The 13,166-nt window shown below is 57.7% G+C and overlaps 1 protein-coding gene across 1 annotated transcript; it reads left to right on the top strand.

Annotated features, from left to right (window-relative positions):
• Window positions 1-2,713: 2,713 nt before the first annotated feature.
• On the top strand, window positions 2,714-10,934 carry E2F2 (E2F transcription factor 2). The gene is made up of 6 exons (XM_053998816.1): window positions 2,714-2,998; window positions 7,970-8,057; window positions 8,428-8,647; window positions 8,749-8,907; window positions 9,072-9,186; window positions 9,461-10,934. Exons 1-6 carry the CDS (start codon window positions 2,714-2,716, stop codon window positions 9,944-9,946), a joined length of 1,353 nt encoding a protein of 450 aa, XP_053854791.1. The 3' UTR covers window positions 9,947-10,934.
• Window positions 10,935-13,166: the final 2,232 nt, after the last annotated feature.

Here is a 13,166-nt window from a genome sequence, read left to right as displayed (position 1 = left end):
AATATGCAAAAGATTTTCCAGATCCTGAGGTGAGCGATGGTGTGGGGACTGTACTCCTAAGCTTCTGGTGGTGCCTTCTTGGTCTGGGCAGGGATGCAGTGGCCCAGGTGTAGTGGTGGCACTATTCCATGTGCTGAATCTGCACTGGGAAAAGCAACATCATTACTTGTTCTTCGCCATCAGCTCTTCACCCTCCTCTTGGGGTGCAGTTCAGACCCTCCCAAGACCCTCAGGGGAGAAGCTAGGAGGGGTCTCCTGACTCCTCCTCCCACTATGGCCAGCACAGTGATGGGATCTCTTGCCTTGCTCCAGGGTGAGGAGGCTGGAGGGATGCTCATCAAGGGGCTGATAGGGATGCTTCAGGCCATCCACAAAGTCATCCCAGACCTCTGCAACATCACAGAATGAGATGGTCTCTAAGGTCCTTTCAAATCCAAACCCCTCTGTCTTGTAGGGTGGAACCTGGTGAATGGCCTGCCCTTCTGGACCCCTTGGTGTCACAGGAAGACACAAGTCAGTGTCTTCTGGTATGGGAGAGGACTTTGCTGGTGAAAAGCCATGGCTCGAAAGGCTGGAAAAGGCTTATTGAGCAAATACTAAGTAGTAGGAAACATGCCCTTGACTCCTCCCTCAGCTGTCCCTCAGCACAGCTGAGGGGATGAGGGCCAACAAGTTTTTCCACCTTCTGGGTCAGCCCTTACCCCAGTGAGGTCACACTAACAACATGTGGGGACGTCACCTCTGCTTTGTCCAAACTGGAGGAGTTGAGGACACAAGCTGCCAGGCCCTCCCCATACTCCAGTGTCCTTATACCAAGGGTCACCTGCTGGAGCGAGCCCAAGGCAGGCAATCGACACAAATTTATCCACTCTGCTGGGCATGGCCTTGTCTTTGTGCACTGGGATGGAGACAGCAGTTGCCTTCTTCCCGCAGAGAGGAAGAAGAAGGTCTGGGTAGATTGATTTGCCAAGCTCAGCCACACTCCTGGCACAGGGGTTGCACTGCCCAGCTGCTGCCAGGCCTTTTGTTCTGCCTCGAGTCTCACACGGTGGGAGGCAAATGTCTATCCTTGATCCAAGGCTCCTGGCACACTTCTGGGTTTCTCTCCCAGCTGAGTTGGAGTCTGGAGGTCTGGTGTCCTTCCTCATCCACAGCAGAGGCCATGTCCAGCCTGTGTATCCATCTGTCTGTATTCCAGGAGGCTTCTTCGCACACAAGTCCACCTCTGCACATGATTATCCTTATCCCAGATCTGAGTATGGAGTTGGCTCTTCCTGTAGAGAATGATGGAGAGAACAATGGGGAGGAATGAATGGATGGAGGCAACCAGGTAATGGAGAGGAATCAGGGAATGGAGAGGAATCAGGGGATAGAGACAAACAAGGTGATGGAGAGGAACCAAGGGACAAAGAGAAACCAACTGCTGTGGCTAGGTGGCCTCAGCAAAATTAAACCCTGGCCTGTCTCAGTGGCTGTGGTGGCCTTTTACTGGTGCCAGCAAGGGTCAGAGTTGCCCTTGCTCAGGGGTTTGCCATTGCCTCGGTGATTCCTGTTACTGCTGCACTCTGAAATACGCTGTAGGCCAACTTGGGTCCCCTTATCCCCTTTTTCTCCCTCCACTTTGCTAGAAAGACCTGGTGCATTCCAAGGACATGGGTGGGATGCATGTGGAGCAATGGGTGGCAGGTTGAATGAACTATGAGTGAACCAGGGGCCAAATCTGCTCATGCTGATCCCTCTGAGATCCCTGCCCTCCACCACCAGCACTGTTCCCTGTCTGCAGGGTGGGGAGGTGCCAACCAGCCTCTGGCTGGTGGAGGCCAAAATTTTTTTTTTAATAGATACAGCGCCCTCTTCCCTACCCTGGGTTGCTGTAACTGAGGATAGGTGTGGGGGAATGATGGGAAGGGTGGGATGAGGATGAGAAGATAAGGATTGGGGTTTGATGGAGATAAAGGGATGATGAGGAATGCGGGATGATGGGGTTGGAGGGTCGCAGCCCCCGGGCTAGACCCCACCAGATTGATATGGGGGGGTATCTTCTAAAAAGAAAATAAGTAACAGAAAATGTATCCTAGTCCCGATCCCCAACGCAAAAGCCCTTCCCCTTCCCCCCCCAAAACAGGCACCCCTACCCCCAGCAGGTGGTCTCAAGAAGGTCCCTCCCCTTATTTGCATAAGTGACCCCGCCCGCCGCGTGGCCGCTTTAAGGCCCCTCCCGGCGCAGCGCCACCGGCCGCAGCGAAGAGGCGGGGCCAGGGCGGCAACAGCCAATCAGCACGCGGTGTTTTCCGCGGGAATTCCGAATTTCGCGGTACGGCTTTTGGCGCTTAAAAAAAAAAAAACGGAAAAAAAAGAAAAAGAAAAGAAGCACTCGGGGCCAGACGTGATCGGGCGGGAGTGGAGCCGGGCACGGGGGTCCCGGCCCAGGCGGGGTCGCTGTCCGGCCGCTCCAGCTCCATACGGGCCCAGTGCAGCTGAATTTTGGGGCCAAAAGCGAATTTTCCACGGGTTTCGGCGGCATCGCCGCCGCATTCTTCTCTGCGGGTTTTCGGGGGGATTTTGGGGACCGGCCGGTGGTATCGCCCGCCGGGAGACCTCCTCGCTCCCCCAAAATGCCACGGCTGAGACTGTGACCCCCCCACCAGCTACGGAATCGCGGGGTGCCTCCTACCCTCTTCCCCAGGCTGGGCTTCTCAGAAAGGACTTTGCAATGCTGCGGCTCCCCAGGGGAGTGTCCCCCGCCCCGAGGAGGGGGGGTACTGCCCTGCCAGCCCCCCGTCCCCACCAACACCCGAAGAAGGTCATGTCAGTGATGGTCTCCTGTGATCCGGGAGCTTCCAGCCTGGGCACCCCCCCGTTATCCACAGGCTGTTTCACCCAGGTCAACACGCCAGCGGCTGTCAGCGCCGCCACTTCACAGGGCAGGTGCCTCTGTGACACCCCCCAAGGCCCCGAGCTCAGGACCCTCTGTTCAGCCTCGGCGGGACGACTGCCGGTAAGATATCTACATCCCGTCTCTTCCTCGGGTATTGCTCCAGGGGCACGGGAGGCTGGGGATGGTGCTGGGTGGGGAGCAAATGGTGGGTGACCTCAGCATGTACAGCTCCCTCCCAAATTTTGCAGCTTATATTGGAGTCTGCACCCTCTAATGTATCTTTCTGGGAGTGGGGGAGGGTGAGGTCTGAAAGCAGAAGTCGCAGTGAAATCGCTTAGACGTTTCTCAACTTCCCCTCGCCCCTGCGTGCCCGCGGCTCCAGCTTCCGCTTCTTGGCCTTTTTCAGCCTCATTTCCTCTCTCCAGCTTGCAAAAAGTCTGGGTTGTGCCTCAACACCCGGTCAGCAATCCCAGGCCCTTTGAGAAGCCCTTTCTATGGTGGGGAAATAAGGAATGGGTACAGGCAGCGCCCCTGCCTGCTCTGGGTGGGGGGCACCCACCCTGACCACTGGCTCTCCCCATTTTGGAGCTGTGACCCCCGGGGTGACCCATCACCTGGGGAGGTGGGGGGACACGGAACAGGGGGCGCTGTCTAATGTTTGTTTCTTCCCGTGGCTACAGTGAGACTGGCAATGGCTGTTTTTATGGGAGGGGTTCCCATCCTCCATGGATCACCCCAAGGCTTTATGGCTCAGACCCTGATGCTGGGAGTTGTCTAGAGGGTTGCTGTCCCATATCCCTGCCGCCAAGCAGGGATAAAGCCCAACACTAAGCTACAAAGTTACCCCTAAACAGAGAAAGTGAGGCACAAGTCGGGTGCTGGCCCCATGCCCATTGTCAGGGCACACAGGAAGCTCTACCCAGCCTGTCCCTGCTCCCGGAAGAGTTGGCTGCGGCGGCCCTGCCAGCAGGTGGTATTTAATTCCTGCCTGCTTCAGCCTGGGCACACATCCAGCCCTCACTGTGAGCCTCTGTTTTCCTCGGTCCTGGGAGGGATCCCAGGCCCTGCTAACACTGATTTAGTGTTCCCAAAGCTTAATTTATTTATTTATTCCTCTCCTCCTCCCTCCCCCCACCCCCCTTCCCAATCCCTGATGCTTGGTGCCAGCTGGGGATATTGCCGCTGCGGAGGGAGAGGGAGTGTCTTTGCTTCCCCCTTTGTGCCGTGGTTGGGGGGCTGGATGCGGCTGTTTCGAGTCCCATCCCGGGGGACTTCGGGACCACCTGTCTCCTCTCCGGCCTCTTTGTCTCCGAACTGCATGAGACATCCTGCACTGCCAGGGTCTGTTGTTTAAGAAGACACCATCATTGCTGCCTTCTCCCTTAAAAACACCCCACAGACCCCCAGTACCATTTCTGTGGATGTGCAGAGCTGTTTTTGGGCTAGTGGCCCCTTTGTCATCATCATCATCACCTGCTCCAGTGCTCAGGGTGCTTCTTCCTGCTACTGTTCCCTAAATGTGGCTGGGGAGGGGGGTGGGGGGCAGCAGTCTTGTGTTACACCTGGGGACATGAAGTGCTTGTCCTTAAGTGACATCTGGGATGAAGAGGTTTTGGCTAACAGCCTCTTTATCATCACCACCATCATCACCCACACAAGGAGATGTTCCACATGCTGCTGCCCACAACCATCCCTTGAACAGGGTCTGGGGGCTCATGTGACACCTGAGGACATGACTCGCTCCTCTTTCCCCCTTGGTGGCTTGTGAGAAGCGTTCCTGCCTCTCCCCATTTACCGCTTTCATTATCCCATTTGTGGTGCTGAAGATACTATTTCCAGCCCCGGTATGGCATTCGCAGCCCTGACAGCTGGGGTTCCTGCCGCGCACACCCTGTTTATGGCACAACCTTTGTGTGCAGAGCCGAGGCAATCGGATACCAGCGTTTCCTCCCAATTCCCAAGCAGGGCAATTGTGGCCGCTCCTACCGGCTTTGTGCCACATGAGTGATCTGAGATCACATGGAGGAGCCTACCACCCCGCGGGAAAGCAAGATGAGCTGTCTCTCACCGTACAAAAAAGCCTTAAATTTACCATACTCTCTGATTTGAGGGTTCTGGAGTAATTAAATGTGTTTTCTTCCAGGGAAAAATGTGTATTTTGGAGTGGTTTTAGTCCACGCTAATCCCATCATCAGTGTTTGCCCATCTCTGGTCTCTATAGGGATTTAGGACTATGCAAGAGCACTGGAGGGAGAGGTGTTTCTGCCGTGGGATCCCAGCTCCTCACCCTGAACAGGGACAAGAGTCCTCTGTGGTTCTGAACCAGCTGGCAGGGCTGAGCCATCCGTGCAAAGAGCACCCAAGACTGGCAGCCCCTGTGGGTGCTGGGTTATGGGAGAACCTGCTCAGCAGCACCCCAGATTATACAGGAGTGACATAATCCCATCCCACCTTGATACCATCAAAGGGTTTTCTGCATGGGCAGAAGGGGGGATTTCTAGGGGAGGGATGGGTGGGGAAGTGGTGATTGTGCTGTTGCCCTTGGAGAGGGGCTTGTTTGGCTATGGCTTTTAAAGCTGCCAGCTCCTCTCTACCGGGGAACATCTCCTGGGATGGGGCTATTGGAGGGGATGCAAATGTTGGCTGCACCCCAGAGTAGGGAGCAGTATTTGGGGTGAGGGTACTGTCTTCCTCCCCAGTGCAGAGTGGTCTCACTGTCTCCCAAATCTGGGATCAGCCTCCATTCCCCGTCTGCATCTCATGCACTACTAGCCCTCAGCCACCCCAATGCAGTGGAGACTGCACTTGCAGGGGTCTGACCCAACAGCCCCTTAGCACAAGCAAGCAGCAGGATCCTGGAGTGCCCCTTGGCTCCCCGCCAGCTCCAAGTGCCCAGCCCCAGGCGCTGTGCTCCCACACCCCCATGGGGCCAGTGGGGCTGGTAAAAGGGGGAACTAGGGGGAGCCCCATAAAGGGCCGGGCAGAGCCTGGGCAAGCCCAGAGAAGGCAGCGGATGCTGCTGAAAGGGAAGGTTGGCAGGAGGAGCCCTCTGCGGGGGAGCTGAGGGATGCTCTGATGCTTGGGCTGGGTGCAGGGTGTAGCCCCTGGCGCCAGGGCTGGGCTCAGGGCTGCTTGGCAGGCAGAGCTGGCAGGGAGCCCAGCCTACCCCCTCACTGCCTTATATACACCCGAAATTTTGGGGTCAAGCCTGATTTCCCACCCCCACCACCATATTGCATGTAGATAGTGTGTTCCCACATCCCGGGGAGCTGTGGCTGGGGGCTGGCAAGTGGTGTGGGGTGGTCCTGCCATGTCCTTTGGGTTTGGTCCCTGCTCCCCTACCTCCTCTGGTTCATCTCACCCCCCCCCCCCCCCACTTCCCCCAGTGCTGGTAGGGTGCTGGAAGCCCCTCGCTGTGCCCCACTCAGCTGTTGTGTGCCTAATCCTGACCAGCTCAGGGGATGGCAGCTGGGTCACAGGAGGGAGCCCCTTGTCCATTGTCCCTTGCTAGTGGGTCCCAGAACTCAGGGTCTTGCCACTGTCAGTCCACCAAGCCCCCCCCCCCCAAAAAACTGCACCTGAGGAAGCAGGGGTCCGTTTTTATCCCCTCCTATGCATGGGGAGGGGGGATTCGGGGGCTTTGGAGGTGTCTGGAAACACCAGGACCTGCTGTGGGTTGCTCTGTGCCTCAGTTTCCCCATTGCTTGGGGTAGGTGGGGTGCAGCTGATCTCCCCTACAGTAATGGGAACATACATTGGCCATGGCCATCCGTGGTGGAGAAGCAAGGGATACCAGTGTGGGGTGGGGAGGCAGGGTGATGCCCGCCCTCTGCTGCTGGCAGATGGATGGGGTCTTATCTGAGGCAGGTGTTTCCCATGCGCTCGGCATTCACCGTTGTGGTGCCGGCAGCTCCGGGGCAGATCCGGGGGCACGAGGCTGGGGTTGGAGGCAAGTTCACTGGGAAAAACCTGCTCGGGGAAGGGTGGGAGGGAACAGATTCCCACAGGAGCTCGGGACCAACCTGGCTCCCTCAGGGGGAAGAAAACAGCCCCTGGCACCTCTCCCGCCAGCCCACTTGGGTGGGAACGAGGCCGAGGTGCCCAACCCTTCCCTGCAAAGTGTGCACGGGAGCCGCAAGGGAGCCGCTGTCAGAGCCGGCACAGGGAGCTGGGTACCATGTGGGATGTACTGGGGGGTACCCTGTGGGACAGTCCAGCCTGGGAGCAGGTACTGGTGGGGGGTTGGGATGGGGTTGGGGGGCTGCTTTTTGCTGCTGAGCCAAAGTGTCCCCCCCACAAATCACCCTGTGCATGTTTGTGGATATGAAGGGGTTCTGAGGGATTTGTTTGCATTGATGGGGGGGGGTTGGTGACACCCTCCAGTTCTCCTGTGAATTTACTCTGCTGCATTTTTCCCTGGGTCCCTTCTGCCCAAGTGCTGCTCAGGGTTCCTTGTGGGGGGTTTCAAGGAGCTGCTTGCCCTGGTGAGGAGACAGCAGGTGCAGGGATGTTTGTCTCCCCTCCCAGAACCCAGCATATCTCTCTCACCACAGTTTCCCTCCAGCTGGGTACACGTGTCCAGGGCACCCAGGCATCCCGTGGGGGCTGAATCCGGCTGGTCCCAGGTGTGCTGGTGGCAGCCGGGTGCCCTTGGCTGCCTCAACCATCACCCGGTGGGAGGGAGGAAGTGAAATCCTGCACCCCAGTGGGCCAGCTGGCAGGGTGGGAGGGTGAGAATCTGGCTTTGGAGCCACTACATTCCCGGGGGTCAGCCCGTGGAGCCCTGCCAGGAGCTGGGGGTGATGGGGAATCCTGGTAGGTTCCCTGTGACTGCTAGGGTGTTCAGGAAGTCATGGGGGGTGACGGGACCCCTCATGTCCTCTCCATCCAGTTCTCCCAGTGGCCTCTCACATTGCTGGGTGCTGCTGTGCCGCTTCCCAGAAGGAGTATTGCAACTGGATGAGCCTCTTGCAGGATTCTCCCATCCCAGGATGTGGCACCCAGGGCTTGGCTGATGGCCCAGGGGGGATCTGAGGAACTCAGAGAGATGTCTGGCTTGGCCACAATGCAGGGTTTTATCTCATGCTCCAGGCCAAGAGGAGGCTGGACCTAGAGGGCCCCGAATTTCGCACGCCCAAGGGGAAGGGCTGGACACTGGGACAGGTCCCCAGCCACAGAAGTAAGTGATGCGGGGTGAGATGGGGCAGGGGAAGCTGGGGGGAGCAGACCCCACTTCTCTTCCCTCTTAGAACCATGTCCCCTCTAGCACTACCTCATGTCACCTCCAGCCCATATCCCACAGGAAGGACAGGATGGGGGGTGGGGGGGGTGTCTCTCAAGTCCAGACCAGTGATACCTCCGTCCCATGGACCTGGCTAAGGAGAGGATGGGGAGTGGGGAGATATCTTGTCTCCAACCCTATGTAATCTCTGTCCCAGATCCGACACTAAAGAAAAGAAAACATGGTCTCTCGTGTCTAGCTCCTTGTCACCTCCATCCCACATCCCAAATTAAGGAGAGGATGGGGGGGGTCTCTTGTTTCTTCACAGCCCCCAAGTCTCCTGGGGAGAAGACTCGCTACGACACCTCACTGGGGCTGCTCACCAAAAAATTCATCCGTTTGCTGAACGAGTCTCCCGACGGTGTTGTGGATCTGAACCGGGCTGCTGAGGTGCTGGAAGTCCAGAAACGTCGCATCTACGACATCACCAATGTACTGGAGGGCATCCAGCTCATCCGCAAGAAATCCAAGAACCACATCCAGTGGATGTAAGTGATGGGACGCAGGGATGGGGCAGGGTGGGGAAGACATGGCTTGGGGACATGTAGAGTGTGCTGTGCCATCACTCAGATGCCCTCTCCGTTGGCAGGGGGACAGGGATCTTTGAGGATGCAGCAATGGTGGCGAAGCAACAAGTGCTGTGTGGGGAACTGACCGAACTGGCTAGGACAGAGAGGATGCTGGACCAGCTCATGCAGGACTGTGCCCTGCAGATCCAGCAGCTGGGTGACAATGAGACCAACCAGAGATATCCTTGCTGAGGGAGATGGGAGGGAGGGCAGGGTCTTGGGCATCTCTCTGAGCCCCTTCTCCTCCGGTTTGATTCCCCTGGGCTTGGGGGGCGTTTGGAGGGATGCAACAGTTATGTCCTGCTTGCAGCCCCTCCTTTTCCTATACCTCGTCCCTGTCCACGCTGGCATATGTCACCTACCAAGACCTTCGTGCCATCAGCAACTTCCAGGAGCAGACGGTGATTGCCGTGAAGGCTCCCCCTGAGACGCAACTGGAGGTGCCAGACTTCAGCCAGGTGTGTGCGAGTGCTGCTGGATCCATGCCACACTCAATGGGTCCCTCTGGGGTGTCCCAAGGACACAGCCCTGGGTGGTCCCAGCCCAGCATGGTGGACACAGCCTAGCATGACCCTGGGTGGTTTTGGGGTGTCTCCACAGGGCTGTTTGACCCTGAGCTGGTCGTTCAAGGGTTGCAATGCCCCAACTGGATCCCTTATGGGTTGGGGCTAGTGGAGTGGGATATGGGTTACCTTCTGGGTGCCCCCCCTGAGCCTTACTCTGCCCTCCCAGGAGAACTTCCAGCTCTACCTGAAGAGCACCAATGGCCCCATCGAGGTGTACCTCTGCCCAGAGGAGATCATGGAGGAAAGCCCCACCAAGGACCACCTGGTTCCCTCTGCTGCCACCTCCCCACAGGACCACCCTGTACCCCTTTGCCTGACAAACAGCTCCCCATCAGCCACACAGCCACCCCACCCCATCTCCCAGAGCTGGGGGGGCACAGGAACTCCTCTCTCACCTCTATCTCTGCATCTCCCCATCCAGGGGGGACCCAGCTCACTGCTGGAGATGGAGCCTGGACTCCTGGGCTCCCCTGCCCACCTTCTGCAGCAGACAGAGGACCAGCTGCCCTGCACCCCCTCCCACCTGGACTTGGGACCCTTCGTTACCTTCTCGCCCCCCCTGGAACAGGATGACTATCTCTGGGGGCTTGAGGGCGAGGGTGTCACAGACCTCTTTGAGACATATGACCTGGGAGACCTGCTGAAGCACTGAGTGTCTCCCCAGTCCTCATTGCCTTTGTTCCCTCTGGCCACTTGTGTCCTGAGCATGTGGGATCTCTGTGGGGTGACTGGAGAGATTGGGTATGTTGGGGAGCACTGGGTTTTCTGAGGATAGTGGGGAGAGGAGGCCTTGTGTTGCTCACCCAGTGTGGCTTCTCTGCACTCTCCTGGGTTGGTTGTCATCTCACTGGGCTCTGAGAGTGCCCTGTGATCCATCCAGGCCCATTCCAGTATCCCCCAATAAATCCATGGGGCACTGACGCTTCCCTCCATAACCCCCCACCACCCTGGGGATGCTGGTGGGCTGGGAGTGCCTTTGGGTGCCCCACATGAGTTAGGGGCACCCTTGGGTGGCAGAGAAACTTCTGCCCAGAATGGGCTGTGTCATGCTTTGGGGTCACTCCAGTTGCTTCTCAGTTAAACTGGTTCTTCATGGTCACAACAGGTAATTTCCAGTGGCATTTTCCCCACCACGGCTGGAATAGCCTTAAAAAAAACATTGAGGCAGCAAAGCTGAAGTCACCTTTGGGTGAGGGAAGAATGAAGCTCACAGGGCTCCGGCAAATCTCTGGCCAGGACATGGAGCCATATTCCCTGAAGGGCTGCAGCCCCTCTGCCCCAGTCTACACCAGCTCCCTCTGGCCTCTTGGAGTTGCTGGTGCTGGCAGTATCAAAACTGGAATGTACGGGAAGAGGTATGCTTGGGGGAGGCGATGACCTGCAGAGAGGGGCTTGGGAAACAACTTGGGACAAGCCCTGGGACATGGGGTAGGATAGGGCTTTTAATTGTGCCATTCTTTGGTAAATATCTGTAATTATTGCACTATATTTATCCAGGTATCCCCTTTGGTGTGGGGCTGGCAGGGCTGGGAGGGGTTGGATTTATCAGTGGGTGTATTTAAGTTGTCCTTCCTTGGGTTGTTGGTGCTCCTGTAGGTTGGTTCAAGAGATGGTGTGGGTGAGAATATATTTTGGCCTGGAAAAACTTGTGGCGCTTGATGTTTTCTGCCCAGGAGGGGTTGAAATAGAATAAAATTTTGGAGTTTTAAAGGACTATTTTCCTCTAAGCAGCAAAATGTTGGAATGGTTTGGGTGGAGACAGGAGCTGAGCTGGTTTTGCTACTGTTTCAATGGGCTGTTTTGGGGCTTTTTAACTGGCCAGCCTGCTCTGTAGGTGCTTGTGGAGAAGGGGTTTGAGGTGAAGCTTTGACTGGAGTGAGGAGAGTGGGTCTGACCTGCTCAGACTGGTGATTTCCAGCCCAAATCTGGCTGGGATGAGCTTTTGCCTGAGCTAGAGCCCCTCCAACCAGGAGTTTGGGAAAAGCCGGGGCTGGGGGTCAGCTCCCTATGGATCTTGGGGCTGGATGGGTTTGTGCACCCCGATTTGGGGTCTGCAGAGCAAGATCCTGGGGGAGCTGTGTCTGTGTAAGGTCCTTCCCCATGTGTCACATGTGACCTAGGGATGCCACCAGTGCTGGTGGCAAAGTGATGGTCAGTGGTACTAGGGGATGTCCTGTGGCATGTGGTGGTGGGCAGTGGTACCCAGGTGATATCTGGTGGTACCCAGTGATGGCTGGTGGTACCTGATGTGCATTGGTACCAAATGATACCCGGTGGTACTCAGTGATGTCTAAAGGTCCCTGGTGATGTCTCGTACCTGGGATCGTGGCACGTATTGGCGTTGCGTAGCCTGGTGGTGAGGAGGAGGAGAGCCCCGGGCCAGGTGAGCAGGGCGAGGCGCACAGAGTCCACGACCCCCGTGGGGATGAGTGTCCTACAGCACGTAGGGGGATTTCCCTGGGCCATTTGTCGCCCCCCAGCCCGCGCAGTGCCCAGGCCAGCCAGGAGGTGGCAGGGCCACACCAGCCAAGGGACCGGAGGTGCCCCTGGGGCAGCGGAGGAGGGGATCGGGGGCTGCCTGTCTGCTGAGAGGCTCTTATCCCAAATCCCTCCTGCTCCTCTCCTGCCTGGGCTGCAGCCTTTTAACCCTCTGTCTGCCAGAGCCCTGCCGATGGAGATGTCTTGGGAACTCGGCAGATGTTGGGTCCCCCCAAACGGGGGGAGGACAGCCCAAACCGAGGGCTCGCGTGGAATCTTTCAAGCGTAGCCGTTCACCCAGGGCTTGTGATGGCTCTTCCTGTACCCCAGTCCCTCTCAGCATCTCAGTAACAGCGTGTTAGAGGAGTGCTTGGGCTGGCCCTGGTTAGGCACAGACCTGAGTTTTACTGAGCTCCACTCCTGGCTCAGTAAAAGGGTCGACAGTCTGATCCACCGTATGTGAGCGGTGCAAGGGGCATGGGGAGGGGTCTGCAAAGCCCCCTTGCACCCATGTTGGCCTCTCTAATGGCAAGCCAGCCCCAGTGAGGCTTTTTGCCCCTTTCTGTTCCAGTTTGTCACCAACCCCAGCCCTGCAGTGGGATTTGCTCAGTGTCTGTTCAACCTAATTGCCTGCTCCTGAGGTGTCCTGGCTTCCCCGTCCTCCGTGAAGAGCAAATAAACAGGAATGGGACGTCAAATTCTATTGAGAGGTGGGACGAAAGAGGGGACAGGAGGGGGAACAAAGAGGTCGCCTCCAGCGGGACGAAAAACCAAAGGCTCCAGTAGTTATCTCCTGTCCAAGGACTGTCCCCTCAGGGTCCTAGGGAGGGCAAGATGGGGGTGACCTCCAGTTAAACCGGTGTTTGGAGCGGACTGGGCACAATCCTAAACCGTCACTGTGTGTGTCTTCATCTCGTACCAAGATGGGAGAGGTGGTTGCTGGGGTCCCTGGGAGAGGTGAGAACTGGAGTGTTGGGGTGAGGTGGGTTCTGGGCGGAGATGGGTGCTGGGGTCCCTGGGTGCTTGGGTTAGGCGGCTGCTGAGTGCCTCGGAAAGGGGGGTATTTGCGTTTGGGGGGTGCTGGTGCCTGGGAATGTGGGTATTGGGGTTACGGAGCTGCTGGGTTCCTGGGAAAGGTGGGTGCCGAGGCAAGGCTAGGGGTGCGGATCCACCCACACCGCAGGGTTTTCTCTTCGTCCCACCACAGCACGGGGGAACCCGGCACCCACTAAGTCCCGGAATGGGGGTAACGGGAGTAGCTCCTGGGGAGCACAGCGGCTCTTCGCCTTTAACGTGCGGACGGGCGGGGCCGCCGCGTGACGGCGGAGGGGCGGGAGCGGCGGAGGGACGGTCGGAGCGGCTCCCGGTGCGGGGCGCGGGGCGCTGAGCCGGGC

The sequence above is a fragment of the Vidua macroura genome, chromosome 25 (assembly GCF_024509145.1).
Source record: "Vidua macroura isolate BioBank_ID:100142 chromosome 25, ASM2450914v1, whole genome shotgun sequence".
In the NCBI taxonomy this organism is placed as follows: domain Eukaryota; kingdom Metazoa; phylum Chordata; class Aves; order Passeriformes; family Viduidae; genus Vidua; species Vidua macroura.
Note: the sequence above shows the minus strand (reverse complement) of the source record. Positions and strands in the feature narration are given on the sequence as shown.